Genomic DNA, 27,414 nt, shown 5'->3' with positions numbered 1-27,414 from the left:
CCCCTTCTCTGCACTCGAGAAATCCATTGTCAAGTCGTCCAACGGCCGTGGTGCCTGTCAGCAATAACCCTCCCCAACATCACTACCACAATCAACCGATTACTTCTGCTCAACAAGAGGAGTTATGCCCTCCATCGAAATGACGGAGGACGTCCGTCCTTCTTCCTCCCCCAAGACCCACGAAGAAACGAAAATCGAGAAAGATAGCAGCGAATACTTCGAGAAGGTTGAGGAGGGCCCCTCGTCCTATGCCGAGATTGCCGCCGCCTCCCTATCACAATCACACAAAGACTATCTTATCCAGCGCCATGGAACCCTAGATTTGGATCCGATCCCCAGTCCGTCGGCCGCGGATCCATACAACTGGCCCCTGTGGAAGGTAAACGCCCCGTGCATTTTTTCCGACAATATAGTATACTAAGCATGCTGCTTCTCATAGAAACTCTCCAACCTGATCCTCGTTGCCTTCCATGCCTGCATGGCCACCTTCACAGCGTCCATCATCCCCGCCTACTCCAGTATTGCAGAAGACTTCGGCGTATCAATGCAAAGAGCCAGTTACCTTACCTCACTACAGATCGCTATTCTAGGAGGTGCACCTTTGTTCTGGAAACCGCTCTCCAACCGCTACGGACGCCGACCAATCTTTCTTCTATCACTCATTTGCAGTCTGGTGTGCAATATCGGCTGTGCGAAAAGCCCTGACTACGCATCTTTGGCCGCGTGCAGAGCCCTTACGGCCTTTTTCATTTCTCCTGCAGCGGCGATCGGAAGCGCCGTCGTTACCGAGACATTCTTCAAGAAGGAACGCGGCCGATACCTTGGTGTCTGGACCTTGATGGTGACGCTCGGTGTTCCAGTTGGTAGGTCTTTCCCGCGACCGAGTATAAGTTCATTGCTAATGTTGTCTTTCAGGGCCCTTGATTTACGGCTTCATCACATATAGAGTCGGCTGGCGGTGGATGTTCTGGGTTTTGGCTATCATCAACGGCGTCCAATTCGTCTTGTACCTCTTTTTCGGCCCTGAAACCCGATATGTGGGCGGCAGCGCAGAGGGTATCTCCGATTTCAAAGCGCAATATCTGTCTTTCCGGCGAATCGACCCGACTCCCCTGACTTTCCGCGAGTTCCTTCATCCTCTGTCTATGGCCAAACGACCTAGTGTGATGATTCCCGCATGCGCGTACGCCATGGTTTTCTTGTTCGGCAGTGTCATGATCACGGTGGAAGTACCCCAACTCGTGCAGGTCAAGTTCGGACTCAACGCCGAACAGCTCGGACTCCAGTTCATTGGTGTCATTATTGGTACAGTCTTGGGTGAACAGATTGGGGGCACCATGTCTGATATCTGGATGAGCCGCCGGGCACGCAAGACTCAACACCGGCCTGAGCCCGAATATCGCCTCTGGCTCGGCTACCCCGGTGTCATTTTGACCATTGTGGGCGTGATTGTCTTCTTGGTGACTATTCAACAAGCCAAGGCAGACCACTGGATTGTTTCTCCCCTGGTCGGCACCGCCATTGCTGCCTTTGGTAATCAGCTGGTGACGACTGTCATGGTCACATACGCCGTCGACTGCTACCCGGAGGATTCAGGCAGTGTCGGTGTCTTCATCACCTTCGTCCGTCAGATGTGGGGCTTTATCGGTCCATTCTGGTAAGCTTACTGCCAATACCCTTCACTAATGAATTGTGTGCTAATACCAAGCAGGTTCCCCGACATGTTTGACAACGTTGGAATTGCCGCCAGCTCAGGAGTTGGAAGTGCCTTGATGTTCCTTGTCAGCTTCTTGCCTATAATTGCGGTGCAGATCTATGGCAAGAAGTGGCGTCAGGCCGCTTAGATATATAGTTTATGACATTTACGGTTTTCATGGTTCAATCACAATTGTACTTAGTTGTACTCGAGTATCCAAGGTCGGAGGCATCTTGACAATGTAAAGTCCTCAATAAGTACATCCACACTGATAGCCTTCTTCCAGGGCCATGTATTCTGCATAGCCTACCCCGTCTTTTTCGTGCCTCTAGCCCCGTGGTCCTCCACGTGGCAGTACGAAACCAACTAAGGCAGCTAAACATAAATTCCCGTTCACCCTTGACTACAGTAGACAGCAGGCCCCCGCTAATTGCTCTTTTTGATTGTGTTCCATGAGTCCGAGCCAATCCAGTAGACTGTGGGGGTTGCGTGGGTTCTCCACAGAAGTGAGCCAAGAGACTCTTTCCCTGCATCAATCCCACACCTGCCTAAGATTAGAAATCATGTGCTGGACGTTGGTAAAGTACTTGGAGCCTGAGCATCACGCATATTCAGCCAAGCGCCATCCTCCACAATAGCATTCAACAGTTTCCCAACACATCTTTCCCCACATCTATGTCTGCTTGAACAAATTGAGTTTACGACCTTGGCAAAGACGGTGTAATCCCCGATTATCCACGGCCGAACCTCACGAATGCGTAATCCGGCGCCCTGCCCAGCTTTCTCCCCAAGATGCATGGCAAAGCTTACACGTTTCTCGTATCCGGTAGCCCCTATCTCGTGAGCAATGCTCCGCGATATGATAATACTATAATGCTGTTTTTCCCTGTGGCTTTGATGTACTCTCATCAACTCCTAAGTTTAGTGCTCATGGACTGGTCACCGAGTTTTCAGATCAGGCACAATCCCGTCCGTATCTATTGCAAGGAACAGTCAAGTGAGTAGAAGCAAGCTCCGCTCCAGCTCCATCCCACCCTCCGGCCCGGCCGAGAAAGTCCTCAGTTTGCAGCTCAGCGCGGTGGAGCAAACGCCCAGGACGCCACCACAATCCCACACCTCCCGCTGCATTTGTGGTGGTGTCTTTGCCCCATCCTAAGAAGGAAATCCTCCCCTCTCTTCCCTGTATTCCCACCCGTCCACATCCCTCTCTCTCTCTCTCTCTCTCTCTCTCTCTCCACAGCACCACCCATCCCCACAGTTGTGGTCCTCTCCACAGCGCTCACATCAGCTCTCCCCAATCATTCTGGACAGTGGATGCCTCCACAGATGTCTATAGCTCCATCTTTGCTCGGACAAATGGGTGATCGTTGTGGGGCGGAATCCGTCCATGTATACTGGGTAGCAGCATCGTTCGGATCCCCGCGGATGTATCCATTCATGATGTCTTCGTTTCTGCTCGCGTCCCGGTGAGGCACTGGCAGGGTTGGCTCTTTCTTTGTGGAATGGTGGGTTCTAGGTCTGGTTTAGGTGCTTGGGGGCGTATACGATGTAAGACACAGGTAGGGGTTCATGGTCCCCGTATCTGGGCTTCTATTTTCTAAGACCCGGGTGCATCCCCACATATACTTTTCCTTGGTACGCGTGGCCTTCACGGGCATGCTGGGCAGTTGCTGCCATTTTGTGACTAAGAAAGCGGTTGGGGGGTTCGATTGTGGTTGTCGAGGCGAGAAATGCCTGGCCTGAGGCAGAAGGGTCCAGGGTTGAGACGGAACAGCTGGAACGGAGAGCTACAAAAAAGAGATAGGACTCTCTCGGCTTCTACAGACCTGATCCCTCGACACCAAATACAGTATTGTAATCGCTGGATTATGATGTATCTCATACCTCGTCAAGGCCGTATGCTAGACCGGAGAAAACGCGATTGAACCGGATGGTGTGATTGAGATCGTTGGGAGGAACTGACAGGCCTCTATAGAGGAACATTTCCGGCCGACGGGCCGCTGGCTTCGCCGTGCGCAAGTTAAGCACTTTCGCCTCCCCATCGACAGTCACCTTGCAGCTGGGCTTCGGTCCTATCTTCCGGCATGCTCTGTAGATACCCCCGGCCTCCAGAATGTTCCTTGTTCCGTTTTGTTGGCACTCCGCACATACATATCCATCGTCTTGTGATTCAGAGCTGAGACCAGCACACTCCCTGTGGTACCATGTATAACAGGTTGAGCAGGAAACGCCGCCTCCGTTGATTCTATGTCGTTCTCCACAGCATGGGATTGAGAGATCGAAACTCCGCACAAGAACCCTGTCTAGTTGATGGAGAGATGAATAATACCAACTATCCACTGCGGAGGATGCTCGCGCAAATGCAATCACATCCTTAGGTGCCAAGACCTTGAGTATTCTATCAAGAATCTCTATAGGTATATGGATCCCCCATCTGTCCTTGTGAATTATTCTCCAAGAGTGTGAAGATAGAACAGAAGTTAGAGCTCGAAATCCAGGTGAGGGTTGTGTGGCCGAAGTGTTGATGACGAGAGGTATAGTCGGCGAGTACTGTACCCCTGTACCAGTCATTTCGACGAAAGTAACATAACCCAAAGAGATTAAAATCACATGGATAACAGGCCTTCTACGCTGATCCTTATCCAGATATCGCTGAGTATCTTGGACTGCCCTCTCCAGCATGTCTGAAGCACTGTATACAGTGACTAAAAACCCATGAAACCAAAAGGTGTTCTCAGATGGAGCCGACCACCTTGGGACAGAGTATTGTCCAATTGGGATCTCTTCTATAATCTCGTCTAGGATCCCTTCGGTGTCTGTGTCGGATATTATTTCGAAATCCCACACAGCAATACGCAGAAGGCCAAAAGCAAGGGTCTTTCGAAGAAGCGCGTCATGTGACCAGGCCGGTAGGTCATCAAGATAGAACCGCCACAGGAAAACGAAGTCTGTAAACAGACGAAGTTGGAGCTCGGTCAAAGACGTGGGCTTTGCGATGTTTATCTTGAGCGTTGGTGATATTGTTAGTCCCGCTTCGGTATACTGTGTGCGATGCTGCTTAGAGATATCTTCGTTATCGACAAGAATACCATCTAGCGTGCTGATTGAGGAATCTTCAATTGCAGCAAGCTTTGCCTGTCGTATCCACCGGTAAAGTGCACCGCTGATGGCCGTCCATTGAGTTACCGTCACGAGTCCTAGGTCCTTATCGATGTTGTATACATAATCTATGTTAATATGGAGTGGTGAGGGAAATGGTATTGATTCCCAGTCCTCGATGGCAGTCTCCGAGACTATCTTTCTAATGGTTTGCAGAGTAAGAGGTGTGTCTGGAGAAGTTATACGCCCCGTTGGTTTGTAATACAAGCGGTACCACTTCCCTATATAGATGTCAATTTCACACACAGCCATCCTCCCCACCCCTGTCTTACCATCGACATGGACATTCCATAAGCCCCGAGCTCCCATGTTGGTGGTGACTCCTCGTGAGCCCTGGAATATTGAACGAATTTATGTTCTTGATGGTGGATGATGAGAGCCAAGTTGAACGGGGGTATGCGTGACGGAAGGGATGAGCTGGAGCCCGGGAGTTGATTATCCGCTCCGTTGTTCGTCGATTGGCAAGTAGCTGGCTTACAAGGACATGACTTCCATGCTACTACAGTAGAAAAGCTCGTAACAAGCGATCCACGAGGGCGGTTTTCGGAGAGCATAGAGTTGAACTTAGACGTATCTAGTTATTGGGGAGGCATGGATAGCCCTACTAAGCACTAGTAGTTTCCAGTTTGCGAGGTTAATCCTGTATGCTAGAGCTGAAGTATACATGGAAGGCAGGTAGTCGAGTAGTTTATACATGATTTATATATTACTCTCAGTATATCCCGTGCGGTAGTGTGAATAGCTGTGACGAACCTACGAAGAGATGATTGTATTCCAAAAATAAAAAATTGAATAACAAGTCTTCGCATCCGCACTTTGTGACTCTCCCTGACTCTGTATATACTGACCGTGACCCATTGATATTTCCTCCCAAATCCAATACTTTGATGTCCTTGGAGATGGAGGCATGCGACGTGTTCTTGTCGCAGTTGTTCCAAAGACTCGGGTACCTCCGCGGACGCTCGTTGGTGGAGAAACTTCGGGAAAGAGTCCCTCATTCCCCAATCCCAGCAGTGGCCTCGCCGGAACCTTCGGTGCCTGTCACGATTATAGTATCGATATATAGGGCATCTTCTCACTTTCAAGGACACAGTTGTCCATAACTTTATGACAGCAAGGAAAGGCAAGTATAATCGCCGGTCAAGAACCAGGTTAGTCAAATTGCTTAGTACCTAAGCTGTATCGGTTATCGTTATCGATCGACAATTTCGATTGGCCGTAAGCGCTACTACCCCCTCCCCCACTATCTAAGCAGCTCGAAATAAAAGCTCCGTCTCGGCGGAATAGGTTCCAATTATCCTCAATTCCCTTACATCAATTGCAAGCACTCTTGTACTACGACATCATGGCAAACGGAGTCTCAGCAAATGGGCAGGAGCAGCCCTACAAGCCGTACGATCAGATCCTTCTGTTCGGCGACTCTATCACCGAGTTTGGGAGCAACCAGGATATGGGCTTCGGGTTTCACGCCGCATTGCAGCATGGTGAGTGAAGCCCCCTCACCCTCACCCTTAGATACTGACTCGTCTGTAGCATATAGTCGCCGCTTCGACGTGGTGAACCGTGGCTTAGCGTGAGAACTCCAATGTGTGGCACTACATCCATCAACAAAACTGACCCTTCACTACTCGGACTATAGCGGTTATGCCACCTGCCACGCCATCAAAGTGGTATCACAATGCATTCCTCCCCCGGAGAAAGCCAATGTGCGACTCATGGTAAGCCACGATTAAAGCCTCCTTCGCGAGACAAAACACCTGGCTAACACTGATAAAAGACCCTCTGGTTTGGCGCCAATGATTCCTGTCTCCCCGCTTTCAATCAGTACGTCCCCTTGGAGCAGTACAAGGAGAACCTCAAACGCATCATTCAACACCCCGCCACGATCGCGCAGAACCCGCGCATCCTCATCATTACCCCGCCCCCAATCAACGAATATCAGCTGGAGTTCTTCGACAAGAGCAAGGGGAACCCGCATCCGACACGCACGAACCAGAACGCCAAACTCTACGCCGAGGGCGCCCGCGACCTCGCCGCTTCCCTGGGGATCCCCGTCGTGGACGTCTGGACCGCGTTCATGACGGCGGTGGGATGGAAAGAGGGTCAGCCGTTGGTGGGGTCGAGGGAGTTGCCGAACGATGAGAAGTTCGCCAGCTTGTTCACGGATGGACTACATTTGACCGGGGAAGGGTACCGCATCGTGTACGATGTATTGATGAAGACAATTGAAGTAAACTGGCCGGATATGCTGCCGCAGAATATTCCGATGATTTTCCCTCCTTGGCCTCAGGCTCCGCGGTGAAGAGTCAGCTGTGGTTGTGGAGTGCGGGATTGTATATAGATTAGAGCCTAGGTCAACTGAGAGATCTCCGTCTGCTCTGGAATGCCATTGCTAAGAACGTAGAGGTCATAATACTTGGTCACTGTAATTCAATACTTGTATTTGTTAGATGAAAGAATAATGTAAAGTGATGCATCACGGTAGAATCAAGAATGGACTGGAGGAAGGTCAAAGAAATGGCGATGATGAAAGCGGTCTAGATTCAGCCGAGGGCGGTTGCCGCCGGCGGTTCAAGGTTGGTTTCCAGGCGACAGTGTCGAATTGGGATCCCCTCATGATTTCCAATCCAACGGCACTTCACAACCTCCTCTTTCTTCCCAGCCTTCCTTCGCTTTTTGTCTCACTATTACTCTGATCTTCCCAGCTTTCTCACTTACTCGCCATATAACTCACATTGATCCTTTTTCTCAACTATTTCCTAACGGCCCGCTCACGCCTTCGTTTCCTTGATCCGTCGGAAAGAAACCACCGCCCATCCTCGCCTTTCATCAAGCCCCCTCACGCCAAGAATACCTCGCGTGCTCTACAGCTCTAGGAGATATCGATAGATATTCGTGTCCATAGCCACTCCTTGCCCGATTCTCAGACCCTCAACCGGTGAACTGGTCGTTCTCTACGCTGCATCCGCTCAACCTCTGCTCCGACGTTTCATCCGTCCATCCGCATATCAGCCTCCCGCCATTTCCTCTCCACTCTTATCGTTCATCGTCCGGCACGCTTTATCAGCCACTCCCTTCGTATATCGGCGACCAAGTGCTTGCATATGCCTCTAGATCACTCCACGGATATTTGCATTTAGCAGACCGGGTGGACGGCCGTAGGGCCGTCTCACAGTGTACGAGGGAGGAGGAGTTTTGGAGGAACAGCGGACCGTCGGAATCAGCAAGCGGGCCTGACCAGATCACCGAGGATTGGGCGATAACGGCACTCTATACAAAGCCTGTGTTGTATGTTTGATAATTCTGGGAAATTGCGCGGTCCATATTCTGTCTGAGGTTTTTGGGTCTGCCGCCCCATCACTCCGCTTTGCACACCTGGACATGGATGCACAGTTTCCATTTGCCTCACGCGACGACATCTGGCGCGTCTTCGAAGAGATCAAGGAGCTTCACGCTGCCCAGTTCGAGCAGGCAGAGCGGATAGCACGACTAGAGCGGCGCAGAGACGAGGATGCAAGGCTGAGAAGCGTGTGGGGTCCTTTATCGCCATTTCCCACCTCTGTTGGGGGCACAATCCCCGCGGGTATGTGTATTCCTTGTGCCTTGTCTCCAGAGTTGGGCTAAGATGTCATCTGTCTACAGAGTCGGTCTTCCATACTCCCTCCGACGCGTTCAGGGGTTTCGATCAAGGAAATCATCACACGGTGGTCAATACAATGGGTCTGGAAACCGAGGAGGAGCCTAGGCGTGGGACCTCACGGGCGAACAGCGTTCGGTTCGACGAGAGTGCCATCCACGGCTACTATGGACAAGCCAGTCGATCAACTAGCGAGCTGCCGTTGAGGACGGGAAGTGGCCTAGGCAGTCACCCTATGACTGAGCGGTCGCTATCGCATCGGTCCGACGGACGACAAAGCTCTTCGGGCCACTCGCACCACTCGGCTCGAACGAATAGTCTAGGCTTAGAGACAACCAGCAGAATGATGGCTTCTTCCGCCGTGGGATCGCCGCTCATTCCCCCGCCCGGCTTTTTCCTTCTTGGGCCAGTGCCGTGCATCATCCGATGCTGGTTGACAACCAACTTTTCCAACGAGTCCCTGTTGTATGCGGCCGTCTGCACTGGCTCCTATACCTCTTCACTGGGGTATCCGATGGTCCGCAGATTCGGCTGGGAAGATCAGCTGGTCCAGGACGGCGAGGTGCAGTACATCAAGCTTCCTATGTACCTTCCCGAGGCTAGCGTGCACCAATCCTCCTCGCGGTCCAGTAGTCCTGCTCCCCAGGTTCCTACTTTGACTGTTCGGTTCCTGGTTCGTGAGATCGACCCCAGGGACTCGTCCGTGCAGATTGTCATTGGCAGTGATGTGCTCCGCTCCCACAACGCCGACGTGCTGTTCTCTCAAGATAAGATCATCATGGTCGATGACGAGCGCAATAAGATATCCATTCCTCTTGTCCGCCCCGAGGACGACGCTGTCTTCAAGTCACTATGCACGGCTTCGGATGTTTCACGCGCGGGCTGGAAGGACCAACAAGTCGCCCCAGTCGATGCCCCGACGGACATGAACGGCCATGCGCCTGTGGGTGTCATCGGACGCCCTGCCAGTACATCTCGACGAGCGGCGTCCACCAGCGACTCAACGCAGGATCTCACGGAAGACTCCGAGGATAGTCGAAAGGCGCATCTCTCGGAGACACCGGAGACTCTCGCCGACCCGGAGCCGGTTCAAGGACAGGAGAAGCCTGCCGGGATCGCGTCGAGTGGGCCGGCTCGTGCGGAAGCGTCGGGAGTTTGGGGTTCGTGGAAACGCGATGCCAAAAGCGATCCGAACGCCTCCGCGGCGACGGGCAAGCCCCCTCGGGGTCGTACTATGAAAGTACTGCGGCCTAGCAAGGCGCCATCTCGAACGGTGACGATGACCACCGGCCCGGGCAGCAGCACACCGGCCGATTTTGTGCAGCCGACCTCCACTCGCACCTCGCCCGACGGTGGTGTGCGCACTGCGAAACCCTGGGCATCGAATCCGGTTGGCGGGGCGTCGGCGTTTGGATGGCTCAATACGGCGTCTCAACCGTCCACTGCGCCTCGTAGTATGATGACTGGCACTGGCTCTAAATGAAATAGATTAGAGCGCAGGGTTCACGGCGTGATTTTCCCTCCTATTACTTTTGTGTCTGTCTGAAGTGTCCCGTAATGACCATAAACGAAGCAATGTTATAGGCAGTAACGGTTGCATATTCCTATCCTATACACGGCATATTCCACATAGTAAAATAACCTGTGTCTACGGACTACCTCAAGCACCACCCTCCTCGACCCTCCACTCCCATCCCCCTGCCCCCAAAGAGAAAGGACCTAAATCCGCGCCAAAGCCTCCAACGCCCCCCTCGTCTCCTCCTTCATCTCCTTCACCACCCCACTCACCCCCTTGAACGCCGCATGCCCCGCATCCCCCAACATCTCAAACAACACCCCCTCGCTCGTCGTCACCGTCGCCCCGGCATCCCGCAGCCGCTGCAGCGCCACTCCGCGCTCCTCCGCGTGCGCGCTGCTCACCCCGTCCACGATCACATACACCCGGTGCCCGCGACTCAGCAGGTCCAGCGTCGTCTGCGTCACGCAGATGTGCGTCTCGATCCCCACCAGGATCGCGTCCAGGGGCGTTTCGCCGTGTTGGGGGTTGGGTAGGAGGCTGTCGATCTCGGGCGTGATCATCGAGAAGAGCGTTTTGTCGATGTCGGCGCGGAGGCGCGTGCTGCTGGCGGTGGAGGTGCCGGCGGAGCTGGGGGGTTGGGCCGCGTGCAGGTACGGGCTCAGTTCGGAGACGGTGTCGCCGAGACGGGCGCGGTTTTGGGTTGTTAGGTAGATTGGCGTGTCGAGGGGTTGCGTCGCGCGGAGGAGTTTGGTGGTTGTTGTTATTCTGGGGGGGTTTAGGTTGGTTTGGTGGGGGATTGGGGGATGGGGATTGGGGATTGGACTGGGGGTACTGGGGGCACTGGGGTTGGGACGTACACTTTGGGGAATTCGTGGATTACATTGCGGAATTTTTCTTGGATATCGCAGATGCTTTTCTTTCCTTGTTAGTTTTTGAGGTTGCTTGGGGGGATTCGTTGGCTGCGTTGTGTGGTTTTAGGGGAGGGGAGATTATGTTCGTTGTTGGTGGTCTCAGACGTACAAGAGGGCTGGGTTGCCTGTGGTTTAAGGTAGTGGGTTAGTTTGACGTTTTCGATGGCAGTGGAATTGGGAGGAATGAGGGATTGGACATACGAATGCGCGTGGCTCGAGTGAGAGTGGCCATCTTTGCAGAGTTTAAGCTTCTGACACTTTGCTGGGAATGTGCAGTGGTCGGTGGTAGGGACGGGCGTATCGGGGAGAATTTATAGCCAAGATCAGCAGGAGGCAGTTGCAGTTGCAGTCGGAGTGCAGAGCGGGGAAACGGGCGGGAGCGGTGCGGGGAAGGGCCGAGGTATTGGCAGCCTGGTTTATCGGGCATACATATCAGACGGCGGTATCAGACTACCGAGTATAACTACTACTACTACTCTATTTACAAACTGATCTCCCGCACCTTCGCCCGCTCACTGAACCAACTGTCATCCCCCTTCGACGCGGCCTGCCGGATGGCATACAGCTCGTCCAGGAAAGCAGGAACAAAGCTTCCCGGCCCCCGGACGTCCTCCCTGGCCGCCGCGTTCTCAGCAGCGATCTCGTACATCAGAAGACCTGCCAGCACGGCAAGGAGCTTGTCTTTCGGGTTGGCGGCCATGAAGCATCCAGCTACCGTACCAACAGCGCAGCCGGTCTGTTCCGTCATTAGCAATTGGAGACAAGAGAGGTGGTCGATGCACTTACTCCCGTGACCTGGCCGAGAAGTTCGTGGCCGTTTTCCACGGCAATGACGCGCTCGCCATCGCTCAGGTAGTCAACCGCACCGGTCAGGAGGACGAGGTTCCCTATAAGATTGTGAGAATTTAGAATGATGGGAACGTATGATGAAACGTACGCTCTCGCTTGGCAAGCTCAAGAGCCAACCGAGCCTTTCCTTGATCGTCAAGGCTACTGGGGCCGCTGTCGACACCCCTCTGTGTCACGCCACTGCTCCCAAATACCTGTCGAATTTCACCCTCGTTTCCCTTGATGAGGTCGAAGTATCCGCCCGCCATGAGCTGCTTGACGGCGCCCCGACGAATGCTGGTCGCAGCGGCTCCGACCGGATCGTATACCACCGGGTTGCCACGCTCGTTGTATGCGTTCAGAGCTTTGAGGTAATTGGGAATGCTCTCGCTGGTGAGAGTGCCCATGTTGATCACCAGAGCACCGCCGAACTGACGGAGATCGACGGCTTCGTCGCCGTATGGAGACATGATTGGGGAAGCGCCCCTACAGGTTATCAGCCTTTTGTCAAGTCTGTGAGCACCGCGAGGGGGAATCGTACATGGAAAGAGCGACATTGGCGACAAAGTTGGCCACGACATAGTTGATCATATTGTGTACCAGCGGATGAGCCTTCACCATATCTTGAATCGTCTGGGGAACCTTCTTGAGGAGTGTGGTGGTTTCCCGCGCCGAAGCCGACGGCCCACTGTGTACGAATGCAGGTGGGCTGGCGACGAGCTTTACGAACTCGGCCGCGGCAGCCTTGGGATCATCAGCAGACATGATGCCACTGACGATGGCGACGCCATCCAGACCCTTGTTCGGCGCACGGGACTGGTACAAGACGCGTTGCACATTCGACTGCTTGATTCCGCCGATGGAGACGGTTCCCACCGTCCGGCCCGTCTCGGAGATGGCTTTCAGAATGGCTTGGGTGCCGGCTGTACCGAGGATTAGCTTTGTGTTCGTTTTCCTGGCGCTGGTCAGCCGATGTCTTGTACCCTGAGCCAACATATAGCACCTACGTCGGAGTGGCGAACATGGTGCCAATGCCGAGATAGTCAGCGCCCGCCGCAATCGCCTTCTGGGCCTCCTCGACAGACCCCGCGCTGATGCCAATGATGGCATTCTCCGGGAGAAGCTTCTTGGCTACCTCAATCGCTGCAACCAGTCAGCACGGTGAATTGCAACACGGCGATGGGAGATGCATACTCATGTCATCCTGGCCCAGGTGGACACCCTCCGCTCCGACGGCCAGAGCAACGTCAACACGGTCGTTGATCAGCAATGGCACTCCATAAGCCTTGGTAATCTGGTGCAGCTTCTTGGCTGTCTCGATTTGAGCGCCTGTGTCGGCCTTCTTCTCGCGGTACTGCACGATAGTCACGCCTGAGATAAGTGGTCAGTGGGGGTGTCCATTGCAGACAGAGAAAGCACCTACCTCCTTTGAGGGCCTCTTCAACGACAGTACAGAGGTCCCGACCCTTGAGAATAGCAGGGGTGGAGTCGGTGACCAAGTATACAGATAGATCGAGAGCCATATTTACAGACTATCAGGATGTCCTGGGGCTAGAAGATGCGGTTAATTTAGTTTTTCGTGACATTGCAACGAGGGGCACACGTGGGGGTGCGGGAACGAGCCACCAACAATGCAAGTTAATGCAATCGTAAAATTAGTTGCACCCGTGCGGGGAAAGACAATCAAGAGTAACACATACCCACTGAGCGACTTACACACAATCCAAGATCCTTGGTGAGGGACTCGGGCGGTTGGAAGAGGCTTTTCGCAATGTCGGGCAGTGTGTGGGGACGCCCGAAAGTTAGTCATTCTATACGGACGGCCGACGACATCCTTGTGGTCGATGGCGATTTGCTGCTGCAAGCTGGTGCACCAACGTTTTGATATGCATTTTGAGATTTTTGTTGGTGTCTGAGACGATTGACGCAAGAAATGCTACACAGGGTATGCTGAAAACATCCAACAATTTGCTTACTGCATGGCTCGCTGCATGGCTCGATGCTATGAATGCCTTGACTATATATTCCACCCTATCTGGACGATTGCTACGCAAAATTAGACCGAGTGATCTCTAAGGTTCCTTGCTTGTCCAAGGCATCCCAGCACATCCTACCGCAACGCACTTCATATTCCACAGTGCCTGAGCTGTGTGTGTGACAAGACAGGTGGCGGTGAGTCCTCGAATATCAGAGCTACTTCATTGGAAAAGATTGGCCGGGATAAGTTGTCCAGAGTAAGCAGGCCACACTCTGGTTGTGTAACTACGGAGTGGTGGTAGCCTAGCAGGCAGGCCATTGTCGTAATTACGTAGTAATTCATGTAGCATCGAATTGAGACGAATGCATGGCATTCATATCAGGCTTGGGCAGGGTTCATGGGAGCAGGCAGCGGCAGCGGCAGCGGCAACAACCTGAAAACACTAACACGAGGATCTCGGGGATAACGTCGGAGCAAACCATAGTTGCCTCGGACCAAGAGGACAATAATAATGAAAGAGCAAGCAATAGTTTAGCGACTGGATTGACTGAATGGGAGCACGTGTAACCGGAAGGCCGGCATCCTTAGTTAACTGAGCTGACTCAGCATCCCATTTTTTCACGTCAAATTTTCACTCGGTGGCCAGATTGTTCAGGCAGGAAGCAAAGTGCCTACCTTTTCCATTCCTTCCCAATCAGTCCTTGGCACAAACCCGGGTCGGACTTTTTTTGTTTGGGGACCTTTTCTGCCTTTTCTACCCGCGCTCGCATCTCCTGCTCTTCCTCTTCTCTTTCTTCTTTCTTTCTCACCCACTTTCTATCACATCACTTCTCGGTTTTCGTCAACCACCCCCCTTTTTTTTATCCAAACTCCATCGGCGTTATACGCTGCTGTCCTCTTAACTCACCCTTCAGGCGACCGTTCCTGCCTGCTGGTTTGCACCTCAAGTTTTGCTCACCCACAAGCCACTCTGGTTAGTCTCACTGCCACCATCCTTTCCAGCATTACGAATCTGACCGCGTCGATTTTCCCTCCCCCACAGAAGAACCACCCGTTGGTTTCTCTCTTTCCTGCCAGAGAAAGCCACTGAAAATAGAGTCGGTCGAGAACTTGTCTATGTATTCGTCCTGCGTCAGAGATTTCGATCACCACCTGCCGCTCAAGCTGCAATCGTTTCGCTTCACGTCGAAACCTTGTAGTAGACATTCGAAGTCCTGTGGCTGAAAGCTTTTGGGCTGCCCTCTATCGTTCTCGTTCTAAACGATCGCAAAACAAAAAACCGCCACCATTCCTTCGCAACTAGGAACCTACGCATGTCTTGTTCTGACAAGATATCCCTGGTCCAGAATCCTCCCCGCTTAATATAACCACAACAATCAGTTCTCCTGAAGATTTTCATCCACCCCAACCGTCATCATGGCTACTGTCAACATTCGTCGGGATGTCTCCGATCCCTTCTACCGCTACAAGATGGAGCGCCTGCAGTCGAAGATCGAGGGCAAAGGCAACGGTATCAAGACCGTCGTCGTCAACTTGAACTCGGTCGCTCAGTCTCTGGCTCGGCCTCCTGCTTATGTCATCAAGTACTTCGGCTTCGAGCTCGGTGCTCAGGCCAACGCTAAGCCGACCGATGACCGCTGGATCATCAACGGTGCTCATGATGCCCCCAAGCTTCAGGACTATCTCGATGGCTTCATCTCTAAGTTCGTGCTCTGCAAGAAATGCAAGAATCCGGAAACGGATGTCAACATCAAGGACGAGAAGATCTTCTTGGACTGCAAGGCCTGTGGTCAACGCTCCGAGGTCGACTCCCGTCTCAAGCTGAGCACCTTCATCCTGCGTGATGTCGCCTCGGGCAAGGGAGGAAAGAAGGACAAGGCCTCGAAGAAGGATCGCCGCGAGCGTAAGAAGGAGAAGAGTAAGGCAGCCAACGGTGACAGCAATGGCAGCCCCGGAGACAGCAACTCCGACAATGGCGACGAGGAGAGCCCCGATGCCGCCCTGGAAGCAGGAAGCGACGACGAGCTCACCCGCCGCATCAAGGCTCAGGCCCAGAACATTGAGGCCGAAGATGAGATTGACGACGATGACTGGGCGGTCGACGTCTCTGAGGAGGCCGTCAAGGCTCGTGCCAAGGAGCTTCCCGATGATCTCAAGCGCACCCTGGTCCTTGAGGATGCCGACGAGGACGGTGCCGATGGCCCGTCCGCTTACGATGAGCTTGGTAGCTGGATCATCGACGCTGCCGCCCAGAAGGGTGGCGTCACTGGTGTCAGTGATGTCGACATCTACATGAAGGCCAAGGAGTATGGCATCGAGGGCAAGCACAAGACTCTCGCTGTCTTGGCCCAGACCATCTTCGACGACAAGATCGTCAAGCAGATCCCCGCCCGTGCCGGTCTTCTCAAGAAGATGATCACTTCCGAGCGTCACGAGAAGGCTTTCCTGGGTGGAACCGAGCGCTTCGTCGGCAAGGACCGCCCCGAGCTGATCGGGCAGATTCCTGCTGTGCTCCTGAAGTACTACGAGCACGACCTCATCTCTGAGGACACCCTCAAGGCTTGGGGTTCCAAGGCTAGCAAGAAGTACGTCGACATCTCGACTAGCAAGAAGGTCCGCAAGGCCGCTGAGCCCTTCCTCGAGTGGCTTGAAAACGCCGAGAGCGAGGAGGAGAGCGAGGAGGAAGACGATGAGTAGACTGCCGCCAGCTTACTGGTTTCCCAGTTCTAGTTCTAGACGATCGATCGCTTTCGGGATTTTGCCTCTAGTTGTTTCTTCGCTTATTGTTTGTCTCACCGAATCCACTCATTTGATTCGTATATTCGGTTCTAACCCGCTGTTGGTTGAGTTTGTTGTCTGAGAGGTTTACACAAGACGAGAACATATTAGTTAGCTACCAATAAACTTCTCTGCTCTATACATCTATCTCCACACTAAATAGTAGATCCAGCTTTCGTAGGCAGTATATGTACCACTCTGTCCTGTCCAAGTTGCCGACGATTTGTACTTGTTCAAAAACTCAACTCTGCGAACCTCAAGCCCTTCCCCGGGACGGTCCACTCCTTCAAAGGCTCCTCAACCACCTCGCAAATCAAGGGACCACTCCTCGGCGCGGTTTTCTTGGTGTTCGACCCGACTCCGCGAGCCCGGTGCTCCTGGAAGAGAAACCACGTCAAATCCGCATTCCACGTCTCCAGCGCCTCCAGCGCCTCCTCGATCGACCTTAAATCAGCAGATTTCGTTTCGGTTTGATCCTCCCCACCGCCACCGACCCGTCCACCTACAACCCCGCCATCACTCGACTTCTGCCTCGCTAACCACAGCTCATACACCTCCACCCCACCACCACCACCACCACCGGCGGCAAACAAAACCAACCACTCCACCACAAACCGAGCGATCGCATCCCCGACCTTCAGCGGAAGCCGCACGTGCGTGAGCAGGGTGATGAAAAGCGGGAGTAGCCCGCGCCAGATGGCGTGATGCGGCGTGAAGGTGCGGGCGCTGGTCGCGTGCAGGGAGAGGGACTGCGTAAGGTGGAATTTGGGCGTTTCTGTGGTTGGATGTGTTTGGTTCTCCGGGGACGTGACGTCGAGAATCGTTTTCGTGTGCGGAGGTTGGGGTTGGTGCTGCCGCGACCGCCGCTCGAGGGCCTTCTCGGCGTCATGCCGGACTTTCGTCCACGTTTGGCGGTACAGGCGCTCCCAGCGGGGGAATTCGGATTCCACGCGCGAAGCCAGGAAGTCCCCGGCTGCGTGGCAGAGGGTGCGGATGGCGTGGCAGGCGGTTGTGGTTACGTAGGTTTCTTCTTCGAGGGATTCTGGGTTTTCTGGGGGGATGGGGGTGGTAAGGGTTAGGGCTGTGGGCGTAGAATGGGGTTTGGATGTTGTCGCTGTAGTGGGGGAGGAGGTGGTGGTGGTGATTGGGGAGGATGGGAAGCAGATTCTGGCGGCGAGGGTGGGCCAGAGATCGTTGATCAGCGGCAAGAAACTGTTTTCGTTGGGGGAGAGGGTTGGGAAGACGTCGGTGAGGATGGTGAGGAGGGAGTGGCGGAGGTATGGGGACGGGGAGGTGAGGTAGGACGGGATCGAGCGGACGATGTGCAGGAGGAGGGTGTGCGGTTTGCTCAGCGGCTTTTCGCCGTCTTCTGGTTCCTTCGGGGCCGGGAGGGGCTCGTCGGATTCGTCATTTTCTAACTCGACGAGGGTGTTGTCGAATTCGGTGGGGGGTGTTTGTTCGTCTTGGGGTGAGCTCTTCCAGGGCTTGCGAGGGTGCGCGATGGGCTCGGCGGGGAGCTCGTGTGTGAGTTTGGCGCGTTTGGCTCGTCGCTGGGCGAAGTCTTGCGCGAGGGTCGAGATCAGCAGACTTTCGTATCTCTTCTTGCGGTGGTCGGGCTTGGTGGTGCTGCCTTTGCCGTCGCTAATTGCTAGCATGGCGGGAGTTTTGGTTCCTTCGTCGACAATGGCCGCTAATGTGCGGAACATCAGCTCGACGAGCTTGGGATAGCCGTGGTACATATCTAGGATGCCGAAGATGGAATCCACTAGATCGTCCAGGTACGGGATCAGCCGTGCACCGCAGAGCTTAACCATCATCAGCAGCACCTGGGGCGGATAGGGAGATACATCGAAGGTATTCAGCTTCAGCGCCACTGAGTTCACAAGGTAGTCAACGTTCTCTATGACCATAGTGCTGGCGTCCGGGTAGTTGCATGCATCCGTGAGCAGGTTCAGACACGTCATCGCATGTCTCTGAAGGCTTGAGTTGCTCGAAGCCAGTAATTGGAGGACTGGGTACAACGCATCCATTAATTCCGGCCGGAAGGCTTCGCCCAGTTGTTGTGCCTGCAGAGCGACGGCCTCTAACGCCAGAGCCTGTACCCGCCAATCGCGGGAGTCATTGGCCAGTGGCTCGTTCAAGACTGGCAGTGCGATGTAATACAGTTCCTCGATCATACCAGCCCTCGTTGTGAGTTGGCCTGAGGGTTCAAGTTCGTCGAGCGATATAAAGTCATCAAAGGCTGATGTGGCCTGCAGGTTACTTGTGAGAAATTTCAATGAAAGCCACATGGGTGAAATGAGGGCGTCGCCGTGCTCCTGGTAAATTCGGTTGACGATGAGACGTGTGATTCCGTTGCCGGATTCCGAAGAACCCAGCCTGACGATCATGGTTCGAAGATCCCGCAGTGTGTCGCGTTGGCTCTTATGTTCCATGAGCACGGGTTCGAAAGTGACAGCGCTGCTTCCATGGTGCAAGACTTCCATGTTCTGAGATTGGAGGGCAGAGGCGCTGAGAGGCTGCAGTGTATTCATTGTGTGGTTCACGGCTGCAGCAACACTGTCACATATACCCGACGCCAGGCTGCTTTCCAGGATATCGGAACTAGACTGTACTTGTGACAATACTTGAAAGGCAGTGGATATCTGCCTCACTGCCCATTGTTTCGCTGTTTCGTCGTTGCCTTGCATAGTCCGTGGGAACGAAGTGATCCAGGTGTGCAAAGAATTCCTGAGATTGTCTACCACGACTGGGTAAGTCGTAGCGTGGTGGGTAAGAGCTGTGAATGCTTCATTTGGTACATTCTTATCGTCCTCGTCGGACAATACGATCAGGGTTTCGACAATGATTGGTAGCGACTCTTGCAGTGTGGCTTGACAATCTTCTACCACCATCAAGCAAAGTTCACGAAGGGCTGTTTGTACCTCAGGCCGTTCGTGTCGTCTGACCTGTATGATATTGGCAAGCGCAAGCTTGATCTGCGTGGCTGTAGCTTTCAGCCAGGAGGCATCAAGCACAAGCGGATCGTCCGGCTTCTGTGAATTATCTTGTTTTTCGGTCACCTTTGAAGCTCGATCATTGAGAACTGTTCTTAGCATGTAGGTGAGGATCTGAAGGCAAAGACTCAAAAGCTTGTACGAGCGCCGCGTCTGCGTCGTGGGTCGTATCACTTTCGTCAGGGTTGAGACTGTCCGGGGCATGATACTAGCCAGGACTACCCTATCAGTAATGCGACGATAAAGGGCTATGAGCGATTCAGCCGCCGAAATGCAAAGCTGACCCGATTGGTCGTCGCTAATTCCTTCTAGCAGAACATAGACTGTTTGATCGACCACAGTGGCGGTACCAACTTCATGGTAGATGGTGGCGGTGGCCTCGGGACCTTCAAGAACATTGAAGATAGCTGAAAGGCAGTTGAAGCCTGTAATTGACAATTCTGCTGGCCGAGCTTGTGCGGGATGGTTACCGTTGGCTTTGCTCGGTGCACCTCCCACGATCAAAGTCAGAAGTATCATGAGCTGTTTGCCCATTTGAGGAGATAGACGCCTCCGCCATCCTTTCTCGATAAGAACTTGCAAGCATTTGACAGCAAGTTCCAAAGAGTTGACTGGTGTTCTTTGCGTCTCGTTGAAGATGTGACAAAGAGGGAAGAATGCATACTCCGCGAGCTTTTCGTCCAGGGCATCTTTATTGCCGAGTTCGTTCAGAACGGCGTACACAGACTTCAAAGCCTTGAAGACATCATTAGGCGACGCTTGGCTCCCACGGAAGCGCAAGCCGACAGCGCTTAGTTCCACACATGGTGGTTTGAGCTTCGCTATGCATTAGTCTGGTTCGGCCATGATACTGAACTGGAGTCGCACCTTGGTGAAAGCTTCCTGCCGGGAGATCTCCATCGAGTCGAACTGATTTGGGTGTAATGAAAGCGATCATGCAAGCAGAGACATTGCAGCCACTCAATATTTCAGACAAATCATCAAAGAGCCTCACCATTTAGCTACAGCGAAACATCAGGTTGTGCATTGCAGCGATCGAAAGGAAGCATTATCAATAATCCTCTCCGCCCTCGCGATCACTTTCTGCCCGACTCCCAGGGCGGTGAATGTGGAGAGGTTTGCATGGTTTGATCTGCAAATGCGTCACTCTGGCTCAACTCGAGCCTTCCACTGAACTGTAGCAAGACTCGACCCAAGAATGAGCATTCTATTGAAGCATTGGTGCTAAATGATACTCCGGATGTGACTTTCATCGTCCTGTCAAGAACCCAAGGCATCGACTCGACTTACCCGATGTGTAAGTCCAATCACGTGACACTGATTAATTTCGCGTCACGTCACGTCGCGTTAACTCCAAGGCTCCCGTTGAAGCTTAAAGCAATTGGAAGGCAGCAATGTCTACCTAGTGTGCCTGGCCCATGGAAACGACAGACCCTCAATGCATATAAATGACAAGCTGGCAAAGTCTATTATCAGGTAAAAGGCGGTAGCAGCGAACGTCTATGCTCTCTTCATACCGTTCCGCGTGTGTTACGCCGTCTTTTCCATTCCTTCGCAGGAATCCCGCCTTTGGCACCACAGCTCCGAGGACGCTGCATTCGACTCGACACTTTGCGCACCCCGATTCCTCGCTTTCTCGGCCAAGGCCGCTCGTATCTAGTTCCTGCTTGCGATCAGATTATCGTCTCCGTCCCTCAGTATCTCTCGCAATGGCGGAATCTAAGGGTCGGAAACAAGCAACTCTGGGGTACGTCAAGGATTCCCAGCTAACTCTCGGGTGCGTCTTTTATGACTGGCGCCTAGGTATTCTCCATTTTTGGTCCCGAGAGTTTCTCAACTAACATATGATGACAATCTTTAGGAGGTTCTTCGGATCGAATTCCGACGCCCCACGAGATGCGCCTAAGAAGCAGACCACGCTCGCGTTTTCGGGCAAAAAGAGCAAGATCCAGAAGACCGTCGATAAAGCACCAGAGTCAGCTGCTGTCAATGGTGCCAAGGTCAAGGACGAACCCATGGATGAAGCCAAGTCCTCTAGCGCCGAGCCAGAAACAGTAAATACAAACGACAAGGAGGATACCACCACGTCGAAGAGAGAGAACAGCAGCGAGGATGAAGACAGCGATATTCAGCCTGCACCCAAGCGCCGTCGGAGAAACTCGCAAGCGAATGGATCGACTGCCTCTCCTAAAACCTCCCCAAAGAAAAAGTCCCCGTCCCCGAAGAGCCCGAAGAAGCAAACCAAATCCAAACAACCTTCCGAATCTCTGAAAATCGAGAAAGCTTCGGGCGAGAAGACACCTGAGAAGGAGGAGGAAGTATCGGAGGAGGAAGAAGCACAATCGCTGAGTGAGGATGAGGAAGACGAAAAGCCGGAGGTGAAAAAGAAGAAACTTGAGAAGGTACAGGCCACGCTCAGAGCAAGCGGAAGTGAGCCTTATCCTGACTGGAAATCTGGCGACCCGGTGCCATATGCAGCACTGTGTACGACCTTCTCGTTGATAGAGATGACCACAAAACGATTGGTCATCCTCGCTCATTGCTCTCTGTTTCTCCGGCAAGTACTGCGTTTGACCCCGCAGGACCTTCTTCCCACTGTCCAGCTTATGATCAACAAACTGGCAGCCGACTATGCAGGCATTGAGCTGGGAATTGGCGAGTCTCTGATCATGAAGGCGATTGGTGAGAGCACAGGACGAAGCTTGGCCGTCATAAAGGCTGATCAGCACGAAATCGGCGATCTCGGACTCGTCGCCGCCAAGAGTCGCTCAAATCAGCCAACCATGTTTAAGCCGAAGCCCTTGACAGTCAGAGGCGTGCATGAAGGCCTTCTTACCATTGCGAAGGTGCAGGGACATGGTTCTCAAGATAAGAAAATCTCCGGCATCAAGAAGCTTCTTTCTGCAGCCGATACCGCCGCTGCAGGCAAAGGCAGCAAGGGCATCGATATTACCAAGGACAAGGGCGGACCTAGTGAAGCCAAGTATATTATCCGTTTCCTAGAAGGGAAGCTTAGACTTGGTCTAGCGGAGAAGACGGTCCTTGTTGCCCTCGCTCAAGCTGTGGTAACGCACGAGGCTGAGCTCAGAGGAGAGAAGGCACCCTCCACCGAAAAGTTGGCCCAGGGTGAGGCTATCTTGAAGACTGTATACAGCGAGCTGCCAGCTTACGAGATCATCATCCCGTTGATGCTCGAGCATGGTCTCTCGAATTTGCACGAGCACTGCAAGCTGCAGCCGGGCATCCCCATCAAGCCCATGCTTGCCAAACCAACTAAGTCTATTACAGAGGTTCTTGATCGATTTGAAGGAAAAGACTTCACCTGTGAGTATAAATATGATGGAGAAAGAGCCCAGATTCACTATGTTGCGCCCGATTCAGTCCACCAGTACCCCGGAGCAAAGGCGACATTGCAGAGTGGCAGCCAGGGTCTTAGCTCCATCTTCTCTCGCAACTCGGAAGATTTGTCCAAGAAGTATCCAGACGTGCTTGCGAAACTCAACACATGGGTAAAGGACGGTGTTACTAGCTTTGTCCTCGATTGTGAAACCGTTGCCTGGGACACAGTGAACAAGAAGGTTTTGCCATTCCAGCAGCTTATGACTCGCAAGAGGAAGGATGTTAAAGCGGAGGATGTTAAAGTCAAAGTCTGCGTTTTTGCCTTCGACCTGCTGTTCTTGAACGGAGAGGTATGACGTCTGTCCTTTCATCGTTCAAGCCCAAGACACTGACGCAAAACAATAGCCTACAGTGAAAAAGAGCCTGCGAGAGCGTCGCGAGCTTCTCCATGAGTCATTTGAAACCGCTGAAGGCGAGTTCCAGTTTGCGCAGTATGGGAATACCAACGTTGTGGATGAGATCCAGAATCTACTTGATGAAAGTGTAAAAGCCTCGTGTGAAGGGTTGATGGTGAAGATGTTGGACACTGAAGAGAGTGGCTATGAACCAAGCAAGCGGAGCCGCAACTGGCTCAAGGTACGCCAAATAGAGCTGAACCTGACTCGTGTCTGTTACTAACTACGACACTAGGTGAAAAAGGATTACCTCGCCGGGGTGGGCGACTCCCTAGATCTCGTTGTTTTGGGTGCATATCACGGACGAGGCAAGCGTACATCAGTGTACGGTGCCTTCCTCTTGGCTGCTTACAACACGAGCACGCAGACCTACGAGACGGTCTGCAACATTGGCACTGGTTTCTCGGAGGCTGACTTGGAAGAGCTTCATAAACAACTTTCTCCTATCGTCATTGATCGGCCGAAGCCGTTCTACTCCCATTCAACTGTCCCCAAAGATCAACCGGATGTGTGGTTTGAGCCGCGCTTTGTCTGGGAGGTCAAGACTGCTGATCTAACACTGAGTCCACGCTATAAGGCTGCAGCTGACGAGTTCGAGGGAACGACTGGAGGAGGCAAGGGAATCTCTCTTCGATTCCCACGATTCATCAAAGGCCGTGACGACAAAAAGCCCGATGAGGCGACGACGACTCGGGCAGTGGCAGAGATGTACCGCAAGCAAGAGGCGGTGCAAAAGGAAAATGCTAAGAAGGGAGTGGATGATGATTTTGAGTACTAAGCTGAGCGATTTGGCTGTGCTGTTATTACGTACATACATACTGGAAGCCCAGGTGCTGCGATTCATAGTCCCAGCCCGTTGATTAATCAACATAGATAATGAACTATGAGATGTCCGATGTCTGATACCTGATGTCTGACATGTCGGTTACACTCGCATCGTACTCGACGTCTCCTCATGAACCACGAACTTCAAGAACATTAGCAATCAGACCATGTGAATGACAGCAATGCAAGACACTTAAGGGTGCCAAGCAGCAGTCGGGAATGTGTATCAACTTGGCATTGCAACCCAAGACTTGCAGCCCGCCCTTGCTTGTCCACTTTTTTGTTGCTGCTTATCCTGATCAGGCAGGTCCTCAACTGACTTCCTCATTTCATCATCGCACTCTCCAATTTACTCACTCTCGCCTCTCTCCTCGCCTTCTCGGCCTGGTCTGCTTGACCTCATAAATAGGTCCCTCCCTCTCTCTGACTTTCCCGGGTTGGTGTTCTGTTCAACGTGGACCTTCTCCCGGGAACCTGGATTCCGACCTGTTTGCAATTGTTCTACAACGTCATCATGGGAGCTCTTCGATGGCTCTCCATTCTCGCTGCGGCTTCGGCGGCTTCAGCACTGACCCCCGAGTACGTACCACTTGTACAATAACAATCGTATTGTTGCTGACGTCTCATTTCCTGCAGGCAATTGCTTAGTGCTCCGCGGAGAGACGAAGTCATCCCCAATCCATCTGGAGTATGTTCCTTGACCCGATTATAGATCTGTAGAAGACTGACCACGGCAGGCTCTTGGTCTCTTTTCCGTCTCCCAGTACTCCTTTGACACCCATTCCGGAGGCTCATGGTGGAGCCTGATTGACCTGAAGTCTGGTGAGACCAGCACTCTCACTAACGACAGTAACGTCTCTGAGATCATCTGGCTTGGCACGGATGATTCCACCGTTCTCTACATCAACAGTACCAACGCAGACATTCCCGGTGGTGTTGAGCTGTGGATCTCAGATATCGCAAATTTCCAGAATGGGTAAGTTCTTACTGCTCCGTTCACTGCTGATGAATGATACCTGACAATGACATGCAGGTACAAGGCAGCCTCCCTGCCAGCGAACTTTCTCGGTCTCAAGACAGCTGTCACGGACTCGGGTGATGTACGATTCATTCTTCGTGGTAAGGCTTATGGCAACGGCACGGCCTACAATGAGAAGCTAGCCGAGAAGGCCCTAAGCTCCGCTCGCATCTATGACAGTCTCTACATCCGTCACTGGAACACGTACCTTACCCCGCCCTCTCATGCTGTGTTCTCAGGCACGTTGAGCAGCTCGGCTGGTGGTAACAGCACGGGTCGTTATGCTTCAGAAGGTAGTCTTACGAACCTGGTGTCCCCAATCAAGAATGCTGAGAGCCCTTACCCTCCCTTTGGAGGGAATTCGGACTATGATCTCTCGCCCGACGGCAAGTGGGTAGCGTTTAAGAGCAAGGCCCCAGAGCTACCTCGTGCCAACCTTACAACTTCTTACATCTATCTTGTGCCCCATGATGGTTCGAAGAAGGCTGTTGCAATTAATGGACCCAAGAGTGCTGTCACTCCTGCCGAGGTTCAAGGAGATTCTAGCAACCCCGTCTTCTCTCCAAACAGTGACAAACTTGCATACTTCCAGATGGAAGACAGACAGTACGAGTCCGACAGGCGCACTTTGTACGTCTATACTATTGGAGCTAAGGAGTCCATCGCCACACTTGCCAAGAACTGGGATCGATCGCCAGACACAGTAGCTTGGGTCAATTCAGACAGTCTTGTCGTTACAAGTGAGGATTATGGCCGTACCAGGCTATTCTCTGTTCCAGTGGATGCAGGAGATGACTTCAAGCCGAAGAATTTCACTGACGGTGGCTCTGTGGCGGCATATCATGTGCTGCCGGATTCCACTATCCTTGTCACTGGAAAGACCATTTGGACTAGTTGGGCCATTTATACAGCTAGTCCCGACCTGGGGGTCATCAAGACACTGGCATCCGCCAACGAGATTGACCCCGAGCTTGCTGGATTGAGCTCCTCTGATATTGATGAGTTCTACTACCAAGGTAATTGGACCGAGGTAAGTCTAGTATATCTTGCCCTTCCTCACTGGGTAGGTACTAATCGAATCTCAGATTCATTCCTGGATCATCTACCCGGAAGGCTTCGACAAGAGCAAAACCTATCCTTTCGTTCTATACATTCACGGTGGACCCCAAGGCTCATGGGCTGATTCCTGGAGCACGCGCTGGAATCCCAAGGTGTTCGCGGATCAGGGCTACGTAGTCATCGCTCCGAATCCAACAGGCAGTACTGGCTTCGGAGATGCCCTTACTGATGCCATCGCAAATGACTGGGGTATGAACACATCCTCTATCCTTGGAATATGACCATGCTAACCATACTTCAAGGAGGCGCTCCCTACGACGACCTCGTGAAAGCCTGGCAGCACGTACACGACAACTTCGACTTCATCGACACAGACCACGGCGTCGCCGCCGGCGCCAGCTACGGCGGATTCATGGTCAATTGGATTCAGGGCTCAGATCTGGGCCGCAAACTCAAGGCACTCGTCTCTCACGATGGAACATTCGTCGCCGATGCGAAGATCGCCACCGACGAGTTGTGGTTCATTGAACATGACGTGCGCTCCCCTATTCTCCTTCTGTCATAGCTCACATACACCCTCTACTCTCATTACACCTTCCCCCCTTCCGACGACAACCCGAACTAACGGCATGCACCATGCAACAGTTCAACGGCACCTTCTGGGCCAACCGCGACAACTACCGCCGCTTCGACCCCTCCGCCCCGGAACGGATCCTGCAGTTCTCGACCCCGCAACTCGTCGTCCACAGCGACAAGGACTACCGCCTCGACGTCGCCGAGGGCATCGCCCTGTTCAACGTCCTCCAAGAACGCGGCGTGCCGAGTCGGTTCTTGAACTTCCCGGATGAGGATCACTGGTGCGTTGGGCCCTTTCAGCTCTCCTTGTTTCTTCTTCGGATTTGTTGTGCGACAGCGCGAACTAATCAGGCAAACTATAGGGTCACCAACCAGGAGAACAGCCTCGTCTGGCATCAGCAGGTCCTCGGCTGGTTGAACCGGTACTCCGGCGTGGAGGAGTCAAACCCGGACGCCGTCCGGTTGGAGGATACGGTGGTGCCGGTGGTGGATTTCGACTCTTGAGTTTTGGGTGGATGGGTTTCGATCCCTTGTATCTACTGTCGCCATGCTGGCAAAGACACAGATTTCAATATACACGATCGAGAAATCTAGGCCTCATTTATGCATTCATGCTACTACCTGCCGGGGGGATTGGGGG

At 53.1% G+C, this 27,414-nt stretch overlaps 10 protein-coding genes across 10 annotated transcripts; 6 read left to right on the top strand and 4 right to left on the bottom strand.

Moving 5' to 3' along the window:
* Positions 1 to 124: 124 nt before the first annotated feature.
* BO86DRAFT_445152 (putative MFS transporter) lies at positions 125 to 1,844 on the top strand (the record flags this gene model as incomplete). Its single annotated transcript, XM_025676424.1, has 4 exons — positions 125 to 379; positions 440 to 863; positions 916 to 1,657; positions 1,712 to 1,844. 4 exons carry the CDS (start codon positions 125 to 127, stop codon positions 1,842 to 1,844), a joined length of 1,554 nt encoding a protein of 517 aa, XP_025532611.1.
* Positions 1,845 to 3,574: 1,730 nt separating this feature from the next.
* On the bottom strand, positions 3,575 to 5,164 carry BO86DRAFT_432241 (PHD finger domain-containing protein; the record flags this gene model as incomplete). The annotated part of the gene is made up of 2 exons (XM_025675791.1): positions 3,575 to 5,076; positions 5,128 to 5,164. 2 exons carry the CDS (start codon positions 5,162 to 5,164, stop codon positions 3,575 to 3,577), a joined length of 1,539 nt encoding a protein of 512 aa, XP_025532610.1.
* Positions 5,165 to 6,142: 978 nt separating this feature from the next.
* On the top strand, positions 6,143 to 7,328 carry BO86DRAFT_353304 (SGNH/GDSL hydrolase family protein). The gene is made up of 4 exons (XM_025669522.1): positions 6,143 to 6,339; positions 6,389 to 6,428; positions 6,495 to 6,573; positions 6,633 to 7,328. Exons 1-4 carry the CDS (start codon positions 6,201 to 6,203, stop codon positions 7,155 to 7,157), a joined length of 783 nt encoding a protein of 260 aa, XP_025532609.1. The 5' UTR covers positions 6,143 to 6,200; the 3' UTR covers positions 7,158 to 7,328.
* Positions 7,329 to 7,941: 613 nt separating this feature from the next.
* Positions 7,942 to 10,077, top strand: BO86DRAFT_117260 (uncharacterized protein). The gene is made up of 2 exons (XM_025665970.1): positions 7,942 to 8,438; positions 8,498 to 10,077. Exons 1-2 carry the CDS (start codon positions 8,237 to 8,239, stop codon positions 9,973 to 9,975), a joined length of 1,680 nt encoding a protein of 559 aa, XP_025532608.1. The 5' UTR covers positions 7,942 to 8,236; the 3' UTR covers positions 9,976 to 10,077.
* A 134-nt stretch (positions 10,078 to 10,211) lies between these two features.
* Positions 10,212 to 11,154, bottom strand: BO86DRAFT_395330 (putative isochorismatase family hydrolase; the record flags this gene model as incomplete). Its single annotated transcript, XM_025673303.1, has 4 exons — positions 10,212 to 10,776; positions 10,869 to 10,922; positions 11,032 to 11,047; positions 11,124 to 11,154. The coding sequence occupies 4 exons, from the start codon at positions 11,152 to 11,154 to the stop codon at positions 10,212 to 10,214; spliced, it is 666 nt and encodes a 221-aa protein (XP_025532607.1).
* Positions 11,155 to 11,368: 214 nt separating this feature from the next.
* On the bottom strand, positions 11,369 to 13,530 carry BO86DRAFT_385506 (bifunctional hydroxyethylthiazole kinase/thiamine-phosphate diphosphorylase). The gene is made up of 8 exons (XM_025671124.1): positions 13,451 to 13,530; positions 13,174 to 13,301; positions 12,945 to 13,121; positions 12,758 to 12,893; positions 12,292 to 12,705; positions 11,860 to 12,236; positions 11,709 to 11,809; positions 11,369 to 11,658 (listed from the first exon to the last, which is right to left on the bottom strand). The coding sequence occupies exons 2-8, from the start codon at positions 13,271 to 13,273 to the stop codon at positions 11,404 to 11,406; spliced, it is 1,560 nt and encodes a 519-aa protein (XP_025532606.1). The 5' UTR covers positions 13,274 to 13,301; positions 13,451 to 13,530; the 3' UTR covers positions 11,369 to 11,403.
* A 1,451-nt stretch (positions 13,531 to 14,981) lies between these two features.
* Positions 14,982 to 16,654, top strand: BO86DRAFT_117128 (translation initiation factor eIF5). Its single transcript, XM_025665969.1, has one exon. The coding sequence runs from the start codon at positions 15,145 to 15,147 to the stop codon at positions 16,423 to 16,425; it is 1,281 nt and encodes a 426-aa protein (XP_025532605.1). The 5' UTR covers positions 14,982 to 15,144; the 3' UTR covers positions 16,426 to 16,654.
* BO86DRAFT_353291 (uncharacterized protein) lies at positions 16,638 to 20,584 on the bottom strand. Its single transcript, XM_025669521.1, has 2 exons — positions 20,370 to 20,584; positions 16,638 to 20,318 (listed from the first exon to the last, which is right to left on the bottom strand). Exons 1-2 carry the CDS (start codon positions 20,400 to 20,402, stop codon positions 16,740 to 16,742), a joined length of 3,612 nt encoding a protein of 1,203 aa, XP_025532604.1. The 5' UTR covers positions 20,403 to 20,584; the 3' UTR covers positions 16,638 to 16,739.
* Positions 20,585 to 20,883: 299 nt separating this feature from the next.
* Positions 20,884 to 24,221, top strand: BO86DRAFT_385503 (DNA ligase (ATP) CDC9). Its single transcript, XM_025671123.1, has 4 exons — positions 20,884 to 21,249; positions 21,364 to 23,191; positions 23,247 to 23,477; positions 23,532 to 24,221. Exons 1-4 carry the CDS (start codon positions 21,212 to 21,214, stop codon positions 24,072 to 24,074), a joined length of 2,640 nt encoding a protein of 879 aa, XP_025532603.1. The 5' UTR covers positions 20,884 to 21,211; the 3' UTR covers positions 24,075 to 24,221.
* A 237-nt stretch (positions 24,222 to 24,458) lies between these two features.
* Positions 24,459 to 27,385, top strand: dppV (dipeptidyl peptidase DppV). Its single transcript, XM_025668695.1, has 8 exons — positions 24,459 to 24,700; positions 24,758 to 24,809; positions 24,859 to 25,097; positions 25,155 to 26,169; positions 26,225 to 26,447; positions 26,501 to 26,733; positions 26,844 to 27,055; positions 27,137 to 27,385. Exons 1-8 carry the CDS (start codon positions 24,636 to 24,638, stop codon positions 27,276 to 27,278), a joined length of 2,181 nt encoding a protein of 726 aa, XP_025532602.1. The 5' UTR covers positions 24,459 to 24,635; the 3' UTR covers positions 27,279 to 27,385.
* The last annotated feature ends 29 nt before the right edge of the window (positions 27,386 to 27,414 follow it).

The sequence above is a fragment of the Aspergillus japonicus genome (assembly GCF_003184785.1).
Source record: "Aspergillus japonicus CBS 114.51 unplaced genomic scaffold BO86scaffold_3, whole genome shotgun sequence".
Taxonomy (NCBI): domain Eukaryota; kingdom Fungi; phylum Ascomycota; class Eurotiomycetes; order Eurotiales; family Aspergillaceae; genus Aspergillus; species Aspergillus japonicus.
This window is presented reverse-complemented; position numbering and strand designations above follow the sequence as displayed.

Bases quoted from the DNA above. Each gene is read 5' to 3' on its own strand.
- BO86DRAFT_353304 (XM_025669522.1), top strand. From the start codon at position 6,201: ATGGCAAACGGAGTCTCAGCAAATGGGCAGGAGCAGCCCTACAAGCCG. The intron at 6,429-6,494 runs GTGAGAACTCCA...CTCGGACTATAG, and splicing joins GTGGTGAACCGTGGCTTAGC to CGGTTATGCCACCTGCCACG. The intron at 6,574-6,632 runs GTAAGCCACGAT...CACTGATAAAAG, and splicing joins AAGCCAATGTGCGACTCATG to ACCCTCTGGTTTGGCGCCAA.
- BO86DRAFT_117260 (XM_025665970.1), top strand. From the start codon at position 8,237: ATGGATGCACAGTTTCCATTTGCCTCACGCGACGACATCTGGCGCGTC. The intron at 8,439-8,497 runs GTATGTGTATTC...ATCTGTCTACAG, and splicing joins TGGGGGCACAATCCCCGCGG to AGTCGGTCTTCCATACTCCC.
- BO86DRAFT_385506 (XM_025671124.1), bottom strand. From the start codon at position 13,273: ATGGCTCTCGATCTATCTGTATACTTGGTCACCGACTCCACCCCTGCT. The intron at 13,122-13,173 runs GTAGGTGCTTTC...CACTTATCTCAG, and splicing joins TGAAGAGGCCCTCAAAGGAG to GCGTGACTATCGTGCAGTAC. The intron at 11,810-11,859 runs GTACGTTTCATC...ACAATCTTATAG, and splicing joins TGAGCTTGCCAAGCGAGAGC to GGAACCTCGTCCTCCTGACC.
- BO86DRAFT_117128 (XM_025665969.1), top strand. From the start codon at position 15,145: ATGGCTACTGTCAACATTCGTCGGGATGTCTCCGATCCCTTCTACCGC.
- BO86DRAFT_353291 (XM_025669521.1), bottom strand. From the start codon at position 20,402: ATGGAGATCTCCCGGCAGGAAGCTTTCACCAAG. The intron at 20,319-20,369 runs GTGCGACTCCAG...TGCATAGCGAAG, and splicing joins GGCAGGAAGCTTTCACCAAG to CTCAAACCACCATGTGTGGA.
- BO86DRAFT_385503 (XM_025671123.1), top strand. From the start codon at position 21,212: ATGGCGGAATCTAAGGGTCGGAAACAAGCAACTCTGGG. The intron at 23,192-23,246 runs GTATGACGTCTG...GCAAAACAATAG, and splicing joins TGCTGTTCTTGAACGGAGAG to CCTACAGTGAAAAAGAGCCT. The intron at 23,478-23,531 runs GTACGCCAAATA...CTACGACACTAG, and splicing joins GGAGCCGCAACTGGCTCAAG to GTGAAAAAGGATTACCTCGC.
- dppV (XM_025668695.1), top strand. From the start codon at position 24,636: ATGGGAGCTCTTCGATGGCTCTCCATTCTCGCTGCGGCTTCGGCGGCT. The intron at 24,701-24,757 runs GTACGTACCACT...CATTTCCTGCAG, and splicing joins GCTTCAGCACTGACCCCCGA to GCAATTGCTTAGTGCTCCGC. The intron at 25,098-25,154 runs GTAAGTTCTTAC...AATGACATGCAG, and splicing joins ATCGCAAATTTCCAGAATGG to GTACAAGGCAGCCTCCCTGC.